Source organism: Coturnix japonica, unplaced genomic scaffold (genome assembly GCF_054131305.1).
Source record: "Coturnix japonica strain WE unplaced genomic scaffold, WE-NBRP24 Scf055, whole genome shotgun sequence".
Lineage (NCBI taxonomy): Eukaryota > Metazoa > Chordata > Aves > Galliformes > Phasianidae > Coturnix > Coturnix japonica.
In genome coordinates, this window is record NW_028188958.1 from 376398 (window position 1) to 398083 (window position 21686).

The window sequence follows — 21686 nt, forward strand, 5'->3', positions numbered from 1 at the left end:
CAGCTCATATTTCCTCTCCTGCTCAAAGGCTTCCATGCTGCTGCCTTAAGTTTTGCAGCTTCCCAGGAGGATTCAGAGTTCAGAACTCCCTGCTTCTCTTGATGGAAGAGATCACAGGATCATCTGCCTCTCTTTAGGATGGTTTTGTGATGCATCTCATTAGGGGAATCATTGTGCTTTTCCAGCAGACCCGTATTGCTCACCTGAATCAACCAGGAGGGCTCTCCCTCTTAGGATGGAGCTGAATGGCTGCAGCTTTGGGTTTCTTTTCTGTTTCTCAAGTACTTTTACCTGATGCAGATGATGAGCAGACTCTCCTTGTAGGCTGAGGTGCAGAATTCTCTGCCTGGCTGAAGTGCCTCTTCTCAACCGAGGCCTGTGAGTCCAATCCATAGGAAAAGCAAAAAGATAAAGGCTCCTTTGCTGTATAGACCATGGGCAGTAAGTTGGGCATTGCCAACACACTGCACGGTTGGTTGGCAGAGACAGAGGGCGTCGGAGATGTATTTGTCTCAGATCAGCTGTGCAGCTCATGCACAGGAGGTCTGTCTATTGCTTGCAGGCAGTGTTTGGTCTACGGTGTAGTCATACAGTGCCTGACCCCAACGACACCTCCTGGCAGCAGCAGACTATCTGCATCTGTGCCATGTCACGGCAGCACACATTGCTGGGAAGGCACTGGGAGTTCCTGCTCATATGGCAGTCCAGATGGAAGCACCGTCTGCGAGCGGTAGGAGCCACCCAGTAGGACTGCCAGACTTCTGGGAGTCTAGAACAAATATAGAACGTGCTTCAGAGCTCCTGGCCCAGTGAAGGTAGAAAACGCTGCAAGAAGTCCTGACACCCATTTGTGTTGTGCTGCTGTAAATTGTGCTGATCAAAAAGCAGACGTTCAGTTCCCCATTATCTGAGAGACAGAAAACCATCAACACTGGAAAGCCTCTGATCGGAGATGTTCTGCAGAAAGTGGTGTAGAAATAGCAGAGTTGGGTGGGGTGTGAGTGCTGCTTGGGGCCTGAGGACAGTTAGGTGCTACAGTACCAAATTGCTGCCTGCAGCCAGCCAAACTAATGGGCTGCTTTCACAGAGTCACAGGTTGGAAGGGAGCTCCAGGATCATGGAGCTCCAACCCCCCACCACAGGCAGGGCCACCAACCTCCACGTTGATACCAGCCCAGGCTGCCCAGGGCCCCATCCAACCTGGCACTAAACACCTCCAGGGATGGACGGGGCATCCACAGCCTCTCTGGGCAGCTGGTCCAGCACCTCCCCACTCTCACAGTGAAGAACTTCCCCCCAACATCCAACCTCAATCTGCCCTCCTTCAACTTCAAACCATCTCCCCTTGTCCTGCCATTATCTGCTCTTTCAAAGAGCTGACTCCCCTTCTGTTTGTAGGCTACTTTTAGGTCCTGGCAGGCTGCACTGAGGTCACCCCGCAGCCTTCTCTTCTCCATGCTGAACAAGCCCAGCTCCCTCAGCCTGTCTTTGTAGGGCAGTTATGGTGAGCACAGCGGGGAGCCCCTGCAGCACTGCTGTGGATGGGTATGGGACCGATAGAGGAAACTGCCCTGATCCTTAGGAAACACAACCAAACAGGCTGCACAGAGGCAGTGCTGCCCATCCCTGCAGACACCCGTGGGGTCAGGGGATGGGGCTCTGAGCACTGATGGAGCTGTGGATGTTCCTACTTACTGCAGGGAGTGGGACCTTTGGAGGGCCCTTCCGACCCCGACCATTCTGTGATTCCACAATGAACAGATTTCCTGTCTCTGTGCCCTCAGTAAAGCTGCAGGACCGGAGCTGTGCCCCTGGTGTCCCATGTTGTCTGTTGGATGCCGTCATTCCAACGCTGGGATCCATCACACCACGAAGCCCCAGCTGAGGCAACAGTGCAATAAGGAAATCCTTTCATCTTCCTTGCATTTCCCATTTGGGTTGTGAAATGCAAACAGCTCTTCTCCCTTCGCAGGGGTTGACATGAGATGATATTCATAGCAGACGTCTCCTTCAGCGCGTTGCTTCTCAACTCTCCTGGAAGTTGTGGTGTTTCCAAGGCTGTCACCTGCATGGGAAGCGTTGTCTGAACATCTCGGAAGCTGAAATGCTTTTTCCAAATTGGCCTTTCCAGCCTTTTGCCACTCTGGGTTCTGAGCTGTCAAATCTCCCCACCTCTGGGTGATTTGTTCTTCTGTACCAAAGCTTTTGTTGCCTGCTTACAGAAAGTGATCTTTGGGACAGCAAACCTCGTGTGTGTATGTACAGATGGGGGGTGCAGCTGGATACAGGGGGGGAGGAAAGCAGGTTTGGACTCACTTCTCTGTTACTGTGGGCTCCTTTTGAGGTTGCTCATGGAAGGCCTCCTTCCTTCTGGCCATTGCTGATCTTGTACAGTTTTCTGGCTGAGGAGCTGGAGCGTGAATTCCAGGCCTGGGGAAATCAATAAATCACGTAAACGTTGTGGAGCTGGGGATAGTAAGACTATTTCTGCTGATAAAGGATCATAGTAGAGAGGTGTGTGTGCTGTACTGAGTCACTGAGTTAAAAATAGCCCTTCATCACAAGCTGGTGGTAAAATGCAAATGAACCTCGTGTTTCCAAAAGCTGTTCCTGTAGGAGGGATGAGCAGCTGGAGCTGAGCCCAGTTCCGTCAGTGTCTGATGGGTTCAGCATCCCAAGCAACCATCGAATGGCCTGGGTTGCAAAGGACCCCAATGCTCATCCCATCCAACCCCCTGCTGTGTGCAGGGTCACCAACCAGCAGCCCAGGCTGCCCAGAGCCACATCCAGCCTGGCCTTGAATGCCTGCAGGGATGGGGCACCCACAGCCTCCTTGGGCAACATGTTCCAGTGCGTCACCACCCTCGGGGTGAAAAACTTCCTCCTAAGATCCAACCTGAACCTCCCCTGTCTCCGTTTCAAACCATTCCCCCTTGTCGTATCACTGCCCACCCTCACAAACAGCCGTTCCCCCTCCTGTTTATACACTCCCTTCAAGTATTGGATGCCCACACTGAGGTCTCCCTGCATCCTTCTCTTCTCCAATCTAAACCATCCCATCTCCCCCAGCCTTTCCTCATATCAGAGCTGCTCCAGCTCTGCCCATCTCAGCGCCTCCTCTGGACCCTCCAACAGCTCCACATCCTCCCTGTGCTGGTGGCCCCAGGCCTGGACGCAGCCCTGCAGATGGGGCCTCACAGAGCTGAGCACAGGGGGACAATCACCCCCCGTCCCTGCTGGCCACCCCTTAATGCAGCCCAGCACACAGTTGCCTTGCGGGCTGCAGGCGCACACTGCTGCCTCATGTCCAGCTTCTCTCCCACCAGGACCCCCAAGTCCTTCTCCGCAGGGCTGCTCTCCAGGAGATCTTCCCCCGGTCTGTACAAACACCTGGGATCGCCCCGACCCAAAGCAGCGCCTGCACTTGGCCTTATGGAACCTCTTTATGTTCACATGGCCCCACTTCTCCAGCCTGTCCAGGTCCCTCTGGATGGTTCCCTTCTCTCCAATGTGTCGACCATTTCCCGATGGGGTGGTTGGTCTCAAACATCCACCTGAAGCTCACACAGGTGTGGGGATGGTCCTGGCAGGGGCACAGTCCGTCCAATGCAGGACCCAAGCAATCCACAGCAATTCCACGAGCTTACTGTTCTGACGAGCAGCAGTGGATTTTCGTGTTCTCCTTCCTGTTTCACTTTGGTTCTTTCATGTTTTCAGAACCAGGTCTGAAAATATTCTTCTGAAAAATTGTTCTGACTTTTGTGGTTTCAGGCTGGAGATGGGGACCAAGCTGTGCTCCAGAGAGCGGTCAGCACTGCACAGCTGCCCAGGGCAGTGGGGAGTCCCCATCCCTGGGGGTGTTCAATGACTACAGGGATGGGGCACTTGGGGATGTGGTCAGTGGGATGGGCTGGGGTTGGATTGGTGGTCTCAGAGCTCCTTTGTGCCTGAATGATTCCGTGATCCTATCAGTGCCTACCAGCCTTTCCTAGCGTACAACCGCCGAGCCGTGAGGAGATGGGAATGTTGCTCTGTGAGCTCTGTGAGCTCTTTGCCACCCTTTTGGTGCACAACCATCGACAGACGCTCTCCCTGCGACGCTGGGAGTGTTTTCACCTTGGGGTTACTGACTGGGCGAGCTGAGGCAGAACAATTGTTGGCTCCGCATCCCCCACCGAAAGCAGCTGTTGTCAGCCCATATGGTGCAGGCTGTGCAAGCGGTCGGTGCTGCTCAGAGCCGCTCAACTCTCTTCCCTCACTCTCATTTCAGGTGGCCATAATTGCAGGAAATTTTGAGTTGGCTGAAATCATCAAAACCCACAAAGAGTCCGATGTTGGTGAGTTGGATCTTTTTTTTTATCCTCTTCTCTCCCTTTTTTAATCTTCCCGTGGAGTTCAGGGCTGTTGTCAGGCGGGTGCACGACCCGCTGGTCTCGTGGTGCTGCTCGCGGTGTCTGGCACAGCCCATGGTTTGCTCTGGGTCTCGGGAGCAGCAGGATGGATCCACTTTCCTTCTGTGACCATCCGTGTTCAGCTCATTTGTCCAACGCAGTGTTTGCTTATGGCTGCCTAGATTGCCAAGGTAAAGAATGAGCTGATCTGTTTGGAGTGGGTCTGAAAAGCACACTGTGAAACCCTTTACTTTTCTCTTTGTGCATTTCTGGGGCTGTTTCATACTGGAGCTCCTCTCCTGCAAATGTGGGGCAGGGTGATGTGTCTTCTCGCAGCAGGGATGATGGTTCTGGAGCTGCCCCACTACAGACCTCCTATAGAAGTGAAGTAGCACCCATTGCTTCTTTCAGTTTGGGATTTCCTGCACCAACTTTTCCTTCACAGCATCACTTTGCTCCTTTTGTGGTGTAGGCATTATCATGCAGTATTGCACGTCATGCAAAGCTGACCTTTAGGTCGAGTGTAACAGCAGCTGGGAGCAAAGAAGGAGTGTTGTTTGAAGGGATGTCCCAGGCAGCCGCTGTGCATGGAGTGCCCTGCTCTCAGGCAGCGGCTGGATGTGTGCTGCTGACTCTCGGTAGTGAGTGAATTCCCTGTTGTGCTTTGCTTGATCACGCAGCTTTTGCTTTACCTCTTGAATGGTCTTTATTTCAGTTTCCTCACTTCTTACCTTTCTGATTCTCTCCCCAGTCCTGCCTGGGGAGAGCGGCTGAGCAGCTGCGTGGTGCTGAGCTGCCTATCAGGGTTAACCCACAATGAGTCATAGGTGGAATATGACTTGTGGAGCCTGGAACAGCCCCCAGGTGCTGGGTTTGGTTCTTGGAAGCTTCCCTCAGTCTGGGAAACTGCACCCCAGCTCCTCCTTTTATCACTTCTTTTCTCAGGCAGCTCTCACTAACAGCTGGATCATAAAACCATAGTATGGCCTGGGTTGAAAAGGACCCCAATGCTCATCCCATCCAACCCCCTGCTGTGTGCAGGGTCACCAACCAGCAGCCCAGGCTGCCCAGAGCCACATCCAGCCTGGCCTTGAATGCCTGCAGGGATGGGGCACCCACAGCCTCCTTGGGCAACCTGTTCAGTGCGTCACCTGCTGAGGATGTTTGAGGAGAGTCAGAAAGGATTTGGGGAAAAGGCTGAGATGTATCAGGAAGTGTTAGAATCGGTGCTCACGAGAAGGCTGTCCTATTAATCCAAGTGGAGAGAAACTGCAGTGGGAGGGGTATGGGAGCAGATGACCTCCAAAGGTCTCTCCCAGCCTCAATCTTTTGGATTGATACCCAATGGAATGGCACAATTTTACTGAAAAAAAGCTTAAGGAAAATGGCAAGGAGCCATGTCAAGAATGAATTGTCTGTGCTTTGGGTAGGTACAAAATAGGTCAGGTAACAGTTGCGAGCTGATTACACGCAGACCAGCAGGTCCAGATGGCATCCACCTGGGGTCAGTGGAACTGGCAGATGAACATCCAGGCAAGGAAAAATTGCTTTCCAAAGTTCATTAAGAACTGAGAAGTGCCAGTGTCTGACTGGAGGAGAGTGGGTTATTTGGGAGCATTATAAATATATGTGGGAAAGGGGTCAGCGTCCGGTGTGGGGGCTCTGGAGCCCCTCCAGGCAGGGCGTTCATTGCACGTTGTATTTATGGCTGGGATCTCATGTCAGCTGCTCAGTGATTCTCAACGCTTCTTTTTGGGCTGCTCTCTTACTCTGCAAGTTTTCAAGTGTTTGTTTCATCCAACGAGCCGCTTTGCCATTGTGATGTATGACAAATGCCTCTCCTTGCTCCTTTTGGAGCGTCTGCACCGACAGAGCAGCCCAAAGGCCATCACAGCTCCCCTTCCTTCCATACACCGCTCGTTTTTTTCGATGTTTTGTCTCCCCTCATCCATTTTGACTGTATTGTAACTCTGTATTGATTTCAGTTATTTTCCATGATTAGAGGAGCAATACATCCTACAATGCCAACTGATGTCTTCAGTTTGCTGCTTTTGTCCAGCTGAGTACTTAACCACAGCTGCTTTATTTCACAGTCGTGGTCCTGTGACTGCTGTTCCTTTTTTAACTCCTGATTTTATTCATGTTCAGTCTTCCTACATGGAAGGAGATCCGGGGGGAACAATTCAACATGAGTTCAGTACTGAGAAATTGGTCTTAAGCATTACATGTGCGTAAGAGTGGTTGGGACCGTCTTCCCTCTTTTAACGCCAAATTGACTCGGGTCATGACTCACGGTCACTAAGCAACCACCAACTTCAAGTCAAAGGAATTAGTTCATCGTCAGTCATAATGAGACCCAAAGTAGATGCCCGGTATTACATGAAAATACTTTTTTATTTGGGGAATTCTGATCTGATGAGATCACCAGCATTTGTTTGAGGTACTGAAGTGCACCATCGCTGCAGCGGTTTTGCACAGGGCAGTGGTAGGGGTGGGGAAGTGCCTCACCCCCTCTGGGCTGGTTCAGCAGCTCTGCTGACCCACAGCAGTCTGTTCTTTTGGGATGCATCCACCCCTTGGCTCACATCTGCTGGAAATCCTGCAGCCCTGGCTCCATGGTGGCTCTGTATGGGAGCATTGGTGGCATGGAGCCTTTGTCTCTCCCATTACCTTGGAACAGACTTTCTTTTCAAGGTGGTTAGGAATGGGAAGACCTAAATTGGGCCTAGAAAGTGACAGGGACACCGGACTCCTCATTGTGTCCTTCCCATGTGGAGAGATGATGAGTGGTGCGTGGGTGTGTGAGCGGACAGCAGGGCATGAATTCAGACCATGATGCTTTTGGAAGATTCCATGAGTCTTCAAGCTCTGAATTGTCCAAAAAATACCCAGCTTTGTGATGCTGTGTAATGCAAACTAAATCATAGAGTCACAGCATGGTGGGGTTGGAAGGGATTCCCAGCCCAACCTCTGCCACAGGTTGGGTGCCCCCATCAACTCAGGCCCACTCATGGCCTGGGGCACCTCCAGGGCCGGGGTACCCACATCTCTGGGCATAACTACCAGCAGGCTATAAGCAGAATGACTTATAGCAACTCAGATAACGTGGGAGACAAGCAGAAGTAGAGGCTGTGACACACATTTCTTCCTTTCCAACTTCTTCTCTTAATTCCTTCTCAAAGAAATCTTTGGTAGATGTTGAATAACTTTGCATCGAAGCCATTAATAAGTGCTCGTACAATCAAAAGCTTCGTTTCTTTTTGCCTGATTGTGATTTCCCAGAATGTGTAGCAAATGTGGAAGTTTTTGCTTAGCTTGTTCTATCACCTGCAATTTGTTTGCCAGTGACCCCTATGTGTTTATGTGTGTAGGTCAGTGGTAAAGGTAAAAAGCATTTATATGACTGTACCAAGAACCAGCTTCCTGAACGATATTGGAAATGGTTGCCACTGTTTTTCTCCATTGATCCTTCTGTTTGATCAGACTCCGGAGCCAGGGAGGTGGGGGTGTCGCTGTCTCTGCAAGTGTTCCATGAATGTGTGGATGTTGTATTGAGGGACGTGTTTTAGTGGGGAAGTATTGGTGGCAGATGGATGGCTGGACTGGATGACCTTGGAGGTCTTTTCCAACCTCGGTGATTCTATGGTTCTGCCTATATGGGTAACTGGAAACCTGTAAGCCAGCAGTGGTGAAGAGATGAGTTAGAGAATAGTAAGTTCCTATGTGACTTTCTTTCTTGTGCCATCTACAAAGACCTTTTTCCTCACTGTTGTCAGTCAGAGTATTGAGCTACCTGAAGCCTTGGTCTCACCAGCCTTTCAGATCCTAAGGAAAGAGTTCCTTGCTAGAATAAATAAAATGTGTTGACTGTGATGGGGCAGCTGCTGGGTCCTGATGGAAGGTGATAATCTTCAGATGAATGAGGTGATGTTCAAAGGTCCCTTCCAACCCAACCCAATCCAACCCAACCCAACCCAACCCAACTCAGCCCAACCCAACCCAACCCAACCCAACCCAACCCAACCCAATCCAACTCAGCCCAACCCAACCCAACTCAACCCAACCCAACCCAATCCAACTCAGCCCAACCCAACCCAAAAGGTTCTATGAATTACGGTAAAGCAGAGTTGAGATCTGTGCTCTTCTCAGCACATCATTCAGTGGTCTGAAGTGGAGATGTCACCCAGCAGAAGTCCTGGTGTGGTCCTGAGAGCACAGATACTCTGCAGAAAGTCACTCCTAGCCAGGAAAATTGAGCTGAGTCGCACTGGCTGTCAGTGCTTGTGTGGAAATGGCATTAAAATACAGACTTGATGAACTCAGTGTGCATTCATCACTGGGCACAGTGCTGCGAGGAGCAGCAGCTCTTGTGGTGGATTCCCTTCACTGAGGAGCACTGCCTGCCCCTCATGGCATCCACAGCCTCCTTGGGCAACCTGTTCCAATGAAGGAAGGAGTATTGGGCGTAGAGGCCAACAGTTCACCGAGTGCTATTGCAATTCCTTGGAACTTAACTGCAGCTTTTTGTCTGCTGATGGAGCGTGCAGAGCCAAATCAGCATCCCGGATGGCCGTCCTTGGGATTGCAGGAGGAAGGTTGAAAGAGCAGCTGAGAACCTCCTCCCCTGCGCTGCCCATGGGTGAATTGGCTGCACCTTTGGGGACAGCGTGAGGGAAAACCAGCAACTTTAATTAATGTGTATTTTTAGCAGCTTCAATTTCAGTTACACAAATACAGAGTAACGTCTGCTCCCGCTGTGCAGAGCTGCGCTGCCAGCGGAGGAGTGAGAAGGGGGAGAGAGGAGGGGCTGTGTCCAGCAATGGGGCATCAAATGTGAGCGCGGGTAGTTGAGAGCCACATGGAGGCAATTGGAGAAGTGGTTGGAGGATGCTTTCCTTTTTGTTAATTGGAAAAGCAAAGCACCATGAGGCTCTAATTCCTTCCTGAGGAGTGATTCTCAGTGCTAAAATCATAGAATGGAATCACAGAACCATAGAAAGGCCTGGGCTGCAAAGGACCCCAATGCTCATCCCATCCAACCCCCTGCTGTGTGCAGGGTCACCAACCAGCAGCCCAGGCTGCCCAGAGCCACATCCAGCCTGGCCTTGAATGCCTGCAGGGATGGGGCACCCACAGCCTCCTTGGGCAACCTGTTCCAGTGCGTCACCACCCTCAGGATGACAAACTTCCTCCTCAGATCCAACCTTGTGTCCCTTCCCTTCAGCTTTCCTTCCTGGAAGCGATACCTGGGAGTCTCCTGGAGCAGCTGGGAGGTGCTCAGTGCCTCCTTCCTTCGCCTTGGTAATTTTCCACTGTTAAAATGTAAATGTAGCCTCTCAGCCTGGAACTGCGGAGACATTTGCACTTGGTGCGCTTTTGCTCTTTTACATGAATATTTAACACCGAGCCAGTAAATCTCTAAATAACCTCGCAGTGTTGATTACCTCTTGGCTCATTACCCGCAGCTCGGGGCTGCCTGGAGCTGCTCAGGTGCTGCTCAGGTGCTGGCCCAGCTCTGCGGGTCCTGGGGCTCCTCGGGGAGCTCTGCTGCACCCCACGGCAATGGAGCAGCGAGAGGCATTTCCAGCCCCGAGCTTTGCATTCCTCCTTCTGCAGGGCGAAAGCAAACATGGAAGTGTCAGATTAGCTGGGCTGGCTGGAGCATGGCTGTACTTCTTGGAGCAGCGCTGTCATGGTAACTGGAGTGATTCATTTTGCTGCAAGATCCCCAGTAAACACTCTTTGATTAAACTCTTGAGAAGGTATAGAAAAGAATCTTCAAAGCTGATTGTATGAACCGCATCGAGTTTTGCCTTTATTGCTCTTACTTCCCTGCCTTCCCCCTGGGGTTGGGGGGAGGAAGCCCTCCTTGGAGCAGGATGCCTGCACCTGCTGGCTGCAGGTTGGGCTCAGCTCATCCTTGTTGTTGTTACCAATTTCAGGTGGTTTGGGTGCAGTGAGAAGCTGCTTTGGGCTCCCTGTGTCACGCTGTGCTTTGAGGCATTGTGGCATGGTAGAGCATCCTGGTAAGGGCTTCCCCTGGCAAACCAAGGCAGAGCAGCTCTCCCCATTACAGCTTCATAGACTCACTGAGATTGGGAAAGACCTGTGAGATTCCCACCCCATCCCACTGTGCCCAGGACACCCCAGGACAGAAGTGCCCTCAGCAGTTGTGCGTTCTGCATGCTGCCTGTGCTGCTGCCAACTGGGCCTGTGCTGGGAGCGATGGGACACCCATTGTGTACAGCCCAGAGCATCACAGCCTTCCTATGCAGGAAGGAGCCTTCGTGGACACACATCTGTGTCCTGCACTGCCCTGCGTGTGGGGTGACCCTGCATGCATACCTGCTGTCTGTGCTGCCCTTGTGACAATGTCTTTGCCAAGTGCTGGTTTTCTAATGGACTTTCTCGTGCAAATGAGTGCACCCATAGCAACCTTCAGCTCCAGACTGCCTCCACGTTGGCTGTTTCCTTTTGGAGCCCATTGCACAGATTTCCCCCCATGCACTATGGGTTCCTTTCTGCCATGAGGCCAAAGCACAGCGTCCTGTTCTGCCACGTGCACCAGGTTCTGTCCCCATCTTGTTGTATAGCCCAGCTGAGCGCCGTTTTGTGCCTCTGAACACGTCTGCTTTCTGCTGAGGGCAGACCTGGGTTCACACTACCTGCATGGCACAGCGTGGATGGAAGCTCGCACATGTTTGAGGGCTTTGAAGAATCTCTGGAGAAGAGCCCTGTATCTTTCCAACAAGAGATAGTTGTGTTCCTCTGACTGCCCTCCTGCAGCTGACTGCATGTCCTGCTCCTCTGCATGCTCAGTTAAAGCCAGGCTTGCTAAGCAGGTCCATCATCCCTGGATTGCTGACTTCTCTGCAGCTGCACAGCGATCCCAAAATGAGCCCTGAAGCGGTTTGGGCTGCAAATTGAAGCGCTGCAGCTGGGGCAGATGAGGTGCCTTCCAGCACTGCTTGGGCTGTGGGACCCCCCAGGGATTTGCTGAGCTCTGAGCTCTCCTGTGCCAGGATCAGTGCCCAGGTCCCAGCCGGCAGCTGCAGTGTCCAGGAGGCACCTGAGAGCCAAAGGTGCTTCACAGCCCACATATACATTATTGGACAGCCTCTGCTCTCATGGTAGTAGTAAAAAATAGTTGTTTTCTGCTCTGTTTTTGGACTCCTGACTCCCTTGCCCCCAAGGTTTTCGGGTGGATATGATCATTTTGGTGCTCAGAGCGAGCAATCTGGATGTGCACAGTGATGGGAATGGAGCATGGAAATAGGTGATTAATGTGACAGCACACATCAAAGCACTCCCACTGCCCTGTGACAGAAATCAAAGTGCCTTCCCTCTTGCCCGGGAGCCCTCCAGCACTTTGCCTGTGTCCCATTGCTAACAGCTGCTGCTTGCAGTGAGCAGCTCGTGATGAGCTCTCCACTCCACTCCAGCTCTCCCTGCATGCAGTCCATGCTCAGCACTCCTCCATTCCACCAAGACCAGCAGGATCAGAGACCTCACACAGCCCAGAAGGGTCTCTGCCAGCTGTGCTGCTTTCTTTCCTTGCAAGATGAGCCACTGCTTGCTCTTATTTTGTTGTTTGTTTTTCATGGAGATGGTGTTCCTTATGAGCCCCACTCAGCTGGGGATGTTCTATGATCACAGAGTCACAGAATAGGTTGGGGTGGAAGGGACCTCCAGGATCACGGGGCTCCAATCCCCCATATACATACCCAGGCTGCCCAGGGCTACAAAGATGCTCAGAGGCTGCAGCACCTCCCTACAAAGACAGGCTGAGGGAGCTGGGCTTGTTCAGCATGGAGAAGAGAAGGCTGCGGGGTGAGCTCAGTGCAGCCTGCCAGGACCTGAAGGAGCCTACAGACAGGAGGGGAGTCAGCTCGTTTAAAGGGTTGATAACAGCAGGATGAGGGGAAATGGATTGAGGTTGAAGGAGGGCAGATTGAGGGTTGGATGTTGGGGGGAAGTTCTTCACTGTGAGAGTGGGGAGGTGCTGGACCAGCTGCCCAGAGAGGCTGTGGATGCCCCGTCCATCCCTGGAGGTGTTGAAGGCCAGGTTGGATGGGGCCCTGGGCAGCCTGGGCTGGTATCAATGTGGAGGTTGGTGGCCCTGCCTGTGGTGGGGGGTTGGAGCTCCATGATCCTGAAGGTCCCTTCCAACCCAAGCCATTCTGTGACTCTATGCAAGACGTTCAGGCCAATGGCTTTTATCCCCAGTCCATGTTCAGCACTTCTAGTAAAAGTAACTCTGCCTTTATTTCAAGAGCGGTGCTTGAAGGACGTGGATTGCTTTGGTTTGACAACAGATCTTTGAGAGCAGCCAGGAACTTCCTTGTGTTTCCTGCGACTGTCTCCAATTTCTGATAATTTTCAGACCTGTCAGCTGCTGTGACAGGCACCCAGTTCATATTTGCTCCTTTGATTTTATGAAGGTGTTTTCCTACGAGCGGTAATGTAGTACAGAATTAAGTGTCTCCTGGAGATTGTGTTGGGATGACACGCGGATCCAGGGCAGCCCAACACATGGAGTGGCATCGCTGGGAGAGCGGCCGCCCGCCTTGATTCAGCTTCACTCCCTTGTGTTGTGTTGATGGCAGTGACCGTAGGTTGGAGTCCTGCAGGGTCCCTGAATCCACAGCATGTTTTTCCATTGCCTGGGCTATTCCTCTTTCCATCGACCACCTCTTGTTGCTTCTGGGCTCCCTTTTTATCCCACTTGCCCTGTGGGCTCTCTGTGTGCTGGGCACGGCGCTGCCGGCAGAAATCCCCCCTCCACGTGGTTGGAACTCAGGGAACAAACGCATCGAGTTGCCATGGCAGCAGGAAGGTTTACAGGAGCCTGAAATCGTTGTGCTTTGAACCTAAAATGCTCCTCAGGAGAATATTCCGAGCGCAGCAGTGCTGGGGGAGCCCTCAGGCACTCAGCGATGGAGCAGAGACCTCCAAGATTCCCAAATCCAACCCCAGCCCGTCCCCACCAACCTCATCCCCATGGCCGTATCCACACGGTTCTTCGAGAGATAGGGGCTCCTCACTGCCCTGGGCAGAAGCTGGATTTGGTGATACCTGTGGGTATTCCAGTCTGGGATGTTCTGTGATTTGATGAAGTGAGCTGGCTGTTGTTGATGTGTTCCCTCCTGAAGGTTGCTGCAGATGCGAGTCTCGCTTTAAGCACATTCAGCTTCAGAATGAAAACAGATTCATTGAGAAAAATGTGTCTTTCCTGACCTGAGGTCTGCATCACTTGGGCTGCACAGTGCACACCTGCCATGGCTGCAGCACAGCGCTCGTCCCTTCATGTCTATGTGCAATTCTATGTACAGCCATCCACCCTCTGCAGAGCTGCTGGCTGAGCTGGGGTTTGGCATCTCCAGGTGGCTTTGTGCAGTCTGCTTCTTACAGACACTGCTAAGGGTTAGGAAAAGGGGCAGGAAGGGCAGGGGCCAGAACTGAGGGGTAACTTCTGGCCAGGATCCCTGCCAGTGACCACGTGCATCTGCCCACCTCCAGGCCAGGCTGTGGGCTGCAGAGGTTCTCGCTGGTGGCCCTGACCCTCCCCATGGCTGTGGCCCAACTGAGGGCTCCCTGGTGCCTCCCCAGATGCTGCCTCCAAACCCTCTTGATTCAACTCTTCCGCTCCTTGTGCTCCCAGCCTGTGGCTGTTCCCTGGGAGAGCAGCATGTCCCATGTGCCAAGGTGGGATGGGAGCTGGAAGCAGATGGAGCCCATCCTTGTCTGTTCTGGCTCTTCCTACACTCCCATAAGGATGTGCCTCCTCTCCTTGGGTGGTGAGGTGCTGGCACTGCTGCTCAGAGTGCCCCATCTCTGGGGGTGCTCAATGCCATGGATGGGTTCTGGGCAGCCTGAGCTGGTGGGGGCACTGAGCCCACATACAGGATGGGGTGGAGGGTGTTTGAGTTCCTTTCCAACCCAACCATTGTATGATTCTGTGATGATTCCTGCCCCAGCTCTGTGCTCCTTCTCTGCTATCACCTTCCTGCCCCAGCGGGGCCATAGAATCACAGAATCATTAAGGCTGGACAGGATCCCTGAGATCCCTGTCCAACCCCAACCCATCCCCGCCATTGACCATGTCCCCAGGTGCCACATCTACTCCTTTTCTTGAGCACCTCCAGGGACTCCACCACTTCCCAGGGCTTCCCATTCCAATTGGTGCCTCACCACTCACCACCCGGTACCTGATGCCACTTTCCTACCTCTTTTGCAGTGCCTTTCAGAGAAACTCCCAGCTACACCAAGCGGAGACGGATCCTCGGTGCTGGCGGCCTCTCCTCCCCTCGCATGCTGCAGCGCTCGGCCAGCGACAACAACCTGAAGGCGGAGAGCCGGGCGTCCTACTCACCGGTGCCCTCCCTGCGCAGCCTCCCCCCCCAGCTGCTGGCCCAGATGCAGGAGGCTGCAGTGGGGGTCAGTGGTGGGGATGGCAGCCTGGCCAGCTCCGGCAGCGCCCGCAGCGCCCACAGCCGCTCGCCATCCCTGCAACGAGTGCAGGAGGAGAAGGAGGTCGACCTGCCCACGCTCCGGAGGAGCAGCCGCAGCAAGGCCAGGTGAGGGCTGGGTGGGCACAGTGGGACTGGGCTGTATCATGGCCATGGTGTGCATTGGCACCCATGGCAGCAGTGGTGGGATGCAGGATGGCACCAGCCCGTCCCAGCAGTCCCAGGGCTGCTCAGGGCTTGGCATTGGGCACAGTGGGGGCTGCTTCAATCTTCTCCCCATCCCTCAGTCTAATTTTGCGTCTCAAAAGCATGGTGAGCACATCGATTCCATGTTGTGCTTGTTGTTGCCATGGCAATGAATGTCTCTTGAAAACTAATACTTGGAGGTGGCATACTGCAGAAGAGCTGGCCCTATATGCGTCCGAGCCGGCTCCTGGCTGTCGCTGCCTCCTGCATACCTACTATAACCCTATACCTAGGGTTGCTCTCTTGAACCCACTTGGGCCGGGGAGCAGTTGGTGGGCACTGCCACACTCCTGTTGGTGGGTCGGCACGGGACCAAGGCTCACTGTGATACAGGGACAGCAATGGCCCATCTGTGTGGCCATGAAGTTTGTTCTCCTGTTTCTTCTCCCCTTGTCACCCAATGATCGTGAGCAACTCAAACTCCAGCTCTGCTGCTGCTCTACTTTTGGGTGGAACCAAGGCACGAGTGCTGATTTAGGGCAGAGACCTCCCTGGTAAAGTGCTGCTGCAGAGCAGGAGTTGAGGAGAAGGCCTGCTGGGGAGGGATGGGTTTGGCTTTGTTTCATGAAGTTCTCTGTTGGAGAGGTGAACCGCGGCCGTGCCGGGTGTAAAGCAGCGTCTGCTGATGGGAAACTCCAACAGTGTGTGGGCAGAGCAGGAGGCCAAAGAGTGGGTGCCAGCTGTGGGCTGTCCTTGGGCTTGCTCATGAGCAGGGAATAGGCTTGGGCAGCAAAGAGCCCATCTGCAGGTAGCAGCTCATTACACTAAACGCCATACAGAAACAGCCTGGGGGGTCTTCGAGGTGATCTGAAGAAATCAGGGAAGCAGAAGCATGTCAGTGAATGAAAAATAAGGAGAATAAATGCAAAATAGCTACGAGAGGGGACAAAGAATTGAACAGCTCGAGTCCTCGGTGGGATTCCTAATTAACGGGTTAACCCGAGCGAGGCTGCAGGTTGTTTCCTGTGCAGCTCATGGGGAGCTCTGCTCAGTGTGAGCTCCAGAACAAAGTGTGGTGGTACCACATCATGGGAGGTGGAGGGGGAGGACGTGGGAACAGCCTGGGGCTGTGGTCAGCGAGTGGGGACAGCCCGAGCTCCACGCACACCATGAAAACCATCGTCAGGGATTTCATAGCAATGAGAAGATCCTCTGCTCTGAAGAGAGGTTTGGGAGAGCGGGATTGTTACCTTAGAAACGACACGGATGGGAGGAAAAGAGTTTAAAATCTTGGGAATGTGGAATGGTTTGTGGGAGGGAAATGGGGAGCTTCTGATTGTTTCATGGCACCAAGAAAAATGGGCATGTGATGGAATTGATGGCAAGCAAATTCAAAACCAGGATGAGATGGTGGTTTCCCCTGCGGTTAGCTCTGCAATTCACTGCCTCAGGAGCCTGCTACACAGGGGCACAGTGTGATTATAGAAGCATTAGGAGGTCGGAGTGAGGGAAATCACACTGTGGGCTTTTGTAATCAGTGCTTCTGGAGCTCCTCCTGGGACTGCTGCGAGCCCTGGGGACACACAGAGCAGCTCTGCCCACCCTCTGCTACTGCCTGGGCTGGGGCATGGAGAGAGGAGGGATGATGCGGTCCTTCCCGGCCGTCTGCATTCAATTATGTGCATCTAAGAAGGTGTTGTATTCCACTTTGTATGTATTTCTGTAGGGAAAGGAGTATTCTGAGGTTCTGAGCTTGAGGCAAGTGGAACACACAGACTGCAGCCGCCGTGCTCAGCGTGGTGTGCGGGTGGTGAGGTTGGGGCAGCGGGGTGAAGCTGTGCTGGTGATGGGAGGAATGCAGAGCAATGAGTAGAAGCTCAAGGCTGGGAGCCCAGGAGGCGTTCACCTGATTGAGAGCGGGATCTGAGCAGTGCTGATGGATGGATGATGGTCAGGAGGGGTGGGAGGAGGGGGCTGGGCTCTGCTTGGTGCACCCAGAGCCAGGACAAGGGGCAGCCTCATCTGACAAACCTGATTTCATTCTATGGTGATGTGACCCGCTCAGTGGATGAGGGTAAGGCTGTCAATTTGGTCTACCTGGACTTCAGTAAAGCCTTTGGCACCGTCCCCCACAACGTCCTCATGGAGAAGCTGGCTGCCCAATGGTTTGGATGGCTGCATGCCCTGCTGGGTGAAACACTGACTGGATGGCTGGGCCCAAAGAGCTGTGAGCAATGGAGTTAAACCCAGCTGGTCACAAGTGGTGTCCTCCAGGGCTCGGTACTGGGGCCTCTCCTATTTAACATCTTTATTAATTATCTTGATGAGGGGATTGAGTGCGCCCTCAGTAGGTCTGCAGACAGCACCAAGCTGGGAGGGAGTGTCGATCTGCCTGAGGGGAGAAGGGCACTGCAGAGGGACCTGGATAGACTGGATCGATGGGCTAAGGTTAATAGCATGAGTTTCAGTAGGGCCAAGTGTCAGCTCCTGCATTTTGGTGACAACAACCCCAGGCAGCCCTACAGGCTTGGGGAGGAGCGGCTGGGAAGCTGCCTGATGGAAAGGGACGTTGGTGTGCTGATGGACATTGAGCTGAATGTGAGCCAGCAGTGTGCACAGGTGGCTGTTAGGATGGTCGGGTTCGGGTTGGACTCGATGATCTTTAAGGTCTTTTCCAACCTGAGCTATTCTGTGATCCCTATCGCATTTCAATGCTCCGTTCCCAGTGATGTTTTCTTTTCCAAGAGGAAAACACTGGTAAGTGACAATACATCCACGGACACCTGGAGTCCTCTCTCATCTCCCCCCCAGCCCTCCAAAATCTGGCAGGAAAATTGGTGCTGGGTCAGATTTTGATCAGAATAAACACAAAGAAAAATCCACATCTGCATCGCCTGCCCCCAGCGCCTTTATTCCGAGGGAGGAAACTGCCAGCAAAACTCTGATTGTTTTGCAAATATATTCGGGCTGGCAGACATGATTTAAGGACGAGTGGTTTAGCTGCGGCGTTTCACGTTTTCCAGGAGCCGTGCTGTGTGTGTGGGCACCGGGGGGTTGGTGCACCCCATAGGGTTTGGGGCAGCCTCACTTTGAGCATCCCCAGTGGTGCCGCGCTGTCCCCTGAGCCCATGGCTGGGAGCTGCCCTGGGGAGCTGCTGGTGCTGCCTCTGGCTGTGATCCCCCCCTGCTCCCGGAGCTCTGGGGGTCTGCACAGCCCCGTGTGGCTGTTTGTACCCACAGCTCTGTCCCAGAGCCGCTGCTGGCAGCAGCGCGGTGCAGGTGCAGCACAAGGCAGCAGCAGATGACGCTGCGTGTTTTTCAGGCTGTGGTTTTGATAGCTGCTAATACTGCGTTTCATGAGCTGTGTGATGTGTGACTCACATCCCGCGTGTAAGAGCCTCCACCTTTTTTTTCCCTCCCTCAAATCCCACTCCATAACAAGTGTTTCCCTATCTGGATCCTGCTGCCGCTGATGTCTCCTGCACAGATGGAGCACCCTCAGCTTATCAGGGTCTGCTTAAACCCAAACCTTGTGCTTTCCCAAGCTTGTCTGTGCTTTTGGGACACATTCTGTATCTCGTGATCCTCCTTCAAAGATGAGCTTAAGTGTTCTTAGATTGCGCCAATCCAGCCTTAAGCCTCCCACTGGATGTGCAGTCAGGCTCACCCCGACGTTAATTAGTTCCCACTGCTGGTTTCCAGGTGAGCTCTTTCCTCTCTGCCCCTGTGAAGGTGCCTTCCATCTCACACTGACCTTTGCGTTAAAGGCTGATTCAGCGATGAGCAGACACCAAGTTGGTCCCCTTGGTGTCATCCATTGGAAGCTTTCTCTCTCTCTGCAGTTACCCAGAAGAGCACCAACCATTTCCAGCAGTCTGGGATCTTTTCTCTCTGTCAGTGTATCTGCAGGATGCTTTCTTGTTTGCCTCCCTTCTCTCTGCAGTGGCGCTTCTCGTGGTTGTGCCTTCTGGATTGTTCTGTTGTGTGTGTGTATGTGTGTTTTGCCCACAGCAATCACTGCTGTTTTCCAGTTGCTGTAGCGTTCCTCCAGCCTGCCCTCCCTGCAGCCTTCCTTCCCTCCCTCCCGTCTTCCCTTATCATAGAATCATAGAATGGCCTGGCTTGAAACGGCCAACAATGGTCACCCCTCCTGCCTTCCTTTCCTCTCTTCCATCTTCCCTTATGCCTCCCTTCTTTCCCTCCTCCCTTCTTTCCCTCCTGCCTTCTTTCCCTCCTGCCCCCCTCCTTTCCCTCCTGCCTTTCCTCCCTCCTGCTTTCCCATCTGCCTTCCCTCCTTCCTCTCCTCCCTCTCTCCCACCTTCCATCCCTCCCATCCACCTTCCCTCCCTCCCACCTTCCCTTCCTCCTGCCCTCCCTTGTGTGAACACTTCCCATTTTGTGGCCATTCCTGCCAACTTTGCCCTCATGTTCTGAGCTTCTCGGACTCGGAGCACACAGATGTCTGCTTTCTGCACTGTGAGTCTACAAGTGGTTGTAGACACAGTCCAGGAGCTGGCAGGGCAGTCGGGCCCCGCTCCTGGCTGCACATCTCAGCTCAGTGCCATCTCTGGTTACTCTGCATCCCCTAATGCAGCTCCGGATGGTGCAGCACAGGGCGCTGCTGGATCAGGAGGGCTGTGTGCCAAAGCCCAGCTGGTGGCCGTGCATGGCACGTGCTCGGAGCAGGACACACACTGAGGGGAAGCAGAGATTGTGCTACCTGTGCTCCAAAACACCTTCTGCTCTGCTCCTGGCCACGAGCATCTCTGCAGTGGGCAATGCGAATGACTGCAGTGCCCGTGGCTGCAGCGGGCAGAGCGCACTGAGCGCAGCTCCTCCGTGCACAGAAACCCTTTGCTGGCAGCACCCCGCGTGTTCCTGGCCCTTCGCCACCCTGAGCAAACATCCTTCTTCTGAAACTGCTAAAACTGCAGTTATTGCATCAACTGCATCCCAGGGATCTTATTTCTAATCATCGTGACCTCTCCTCGGGGCGTTTAATAAAACGGCCGCCTTGTCCCAACCTCTTCTCTCACATTATTACCTCGAACCACGCGGACCGATGCGTTATTCTCAGGCCCATTTCCCCCTCAGCGCTGTGAATGAGCTCTTTGCCCTAAGTGCTGTCTGCTGCTTTGTTTATTTATTTATTAAGTGCCTCAGCCAATTTGTTTTACCTCCCCGTCTTCTGAGAGGCTCTGAGCCATTTGATTTGTTCTGCGTGTCTTTGGGGAGTTGGAGAGAAACGGCCACAGATTGTTTCCTTCCCTCCCGCACTTTGCTTTTCAGCCCGGTGCCAGCTGTTAATCTGAGTCCCTTCTGCATCTCAGCTGCAGCCTCGGACTCTCCCCTGCAGCAAAATCATTCCCTAGGGGTGCCAGGAGCCTGGAGGATGAAGGCTTTGCCCTGCAGGGCTTTGGGGCACTGGGTGCACTCTCTGTGGCACAGCAGTGCAGCAATATGGGGCTGTGCCCCACACGTCATATATGGGGTTTTGTTTTGGGGTAGGGTGGTGAAGAGCAGAGTTGGAGCATCTGTTGCTGCTGGTGTGGTGCCTTGCTCTGAGATAACGCCTTGTTTGGGGTGTGGGGAGGGGAGATTCAGGCTGGATATGAGGATGAAGTGCTCCAAAAGAGCAGCTGGGTGCCTGAATGGGCTGCCTGGGGAGGTCACCAGCCCTTGGGGGGCATCCCAGGAACGTTTAGGTGTTGTACTGGGGGACATGGTGGAGTGGGAAATATTGGTGATGGGTGGGTGGCTGGAAGGGGTGATCTTAGAGATCTTTTCCAACCTCAGTGATTCCATGATTCTACGATTCTAAAGGCTGATTTGGTCAGTGCTCCTTTGGAGAAATGTGGTGAGGAGGAGCGTTGGTCCCCAGCTGTCCAAGTGGGCATCTCCTGCAGGAAATGGGGGGTGCTTGCAGAGGAACTGTAGAATAATGAGGATTGGAATTGGAGGTCATTGGGTTGAACCTCCCATTAAGGAGAAAACCAAGCTCCCTACTCATTGGAGAAGGATTCAGAAGGGCCTCGTATCCCCCCAGGGTGCCCCTCCAGCTGCCACCAAGGCACCATGTGGAGAGGAACCTTTAGGGGCAGCAGCTTGGGGCAGAGCTCTGCTGTAATGTGCAGCTGAACGCCTGGAAGGTGCAGCTGCCCCACAGTGCAGCCTCATTGTGCTCATTGTGCCCACAGTGCGGTGGGTTTGTCCTGCGTCTGTGCCCACGTGGCTTTGGGGAGGGGGTGTCCTTGGAAGACCTGGGTCCAGTGGTGGCATCAACACACTCTCCTGGTGTTGAGTGGGCAGCCATATGGCTCTGAGCAGCGGGCCAGGAGTGCAGGCATGGCCTGAATGCCAATGAGCTCCACGCAGCTCTGCAGCCCACCGGCCTCTCCTGCAAAGCAGACAGAAATGCACCACGGTTGGAGCAGGTGGTTGGTGCTGTCCCAGGCATGGAGCTGCTGTTGCATGCAGATCGCACGGTTCTCTGCTCTGTTGTGCTGCCCTGGTGTGTGCTGGGCTGGCTCCAGCGCCGTGTTCTGGATGGCAGTGAGTCTCACCTCACAGCTTGTGGATATTTACATGGGCTCGAGCATCTCACTGCTTGTCCCAAAGACACTGACACAGTCATTTGCCC

General features: G+C 53.5%; 1 protein-coding gene across 14 annotated transcripts in view; it reads left to right on the forward strand.

Annotated features, from left to right (window-relative positions):
* Positions 1 to 21686, forward strand: part of SHANK3 (SH3 and multiple ankyrin repeat domains 3) — a 284023-nt gene that overhangs the window by 76378 nt on the left and 185959 nt on the right. For all 14 annotated transcript variants that reach the window (XR_014941032.1, XM_085533171.1, XM_085533169.1 and 11 more), the window contains 2 exons: positions 4271 to 4337; positions 14629 to 14968. Coding sequence is in view for 13 of the 14 variants with exons in the window: in XM_085533171.1 (XP_085389297.1) it covers positions 4271 to 4337; positions 14629 to 14968 (407 nt within the window). In the remaining variant the exon portion in view is untranslated. The remainder of the gene's footprint in view (positions 1 to 4270; positions 4338 to 14628; positions 14969 to 21686) is intronic.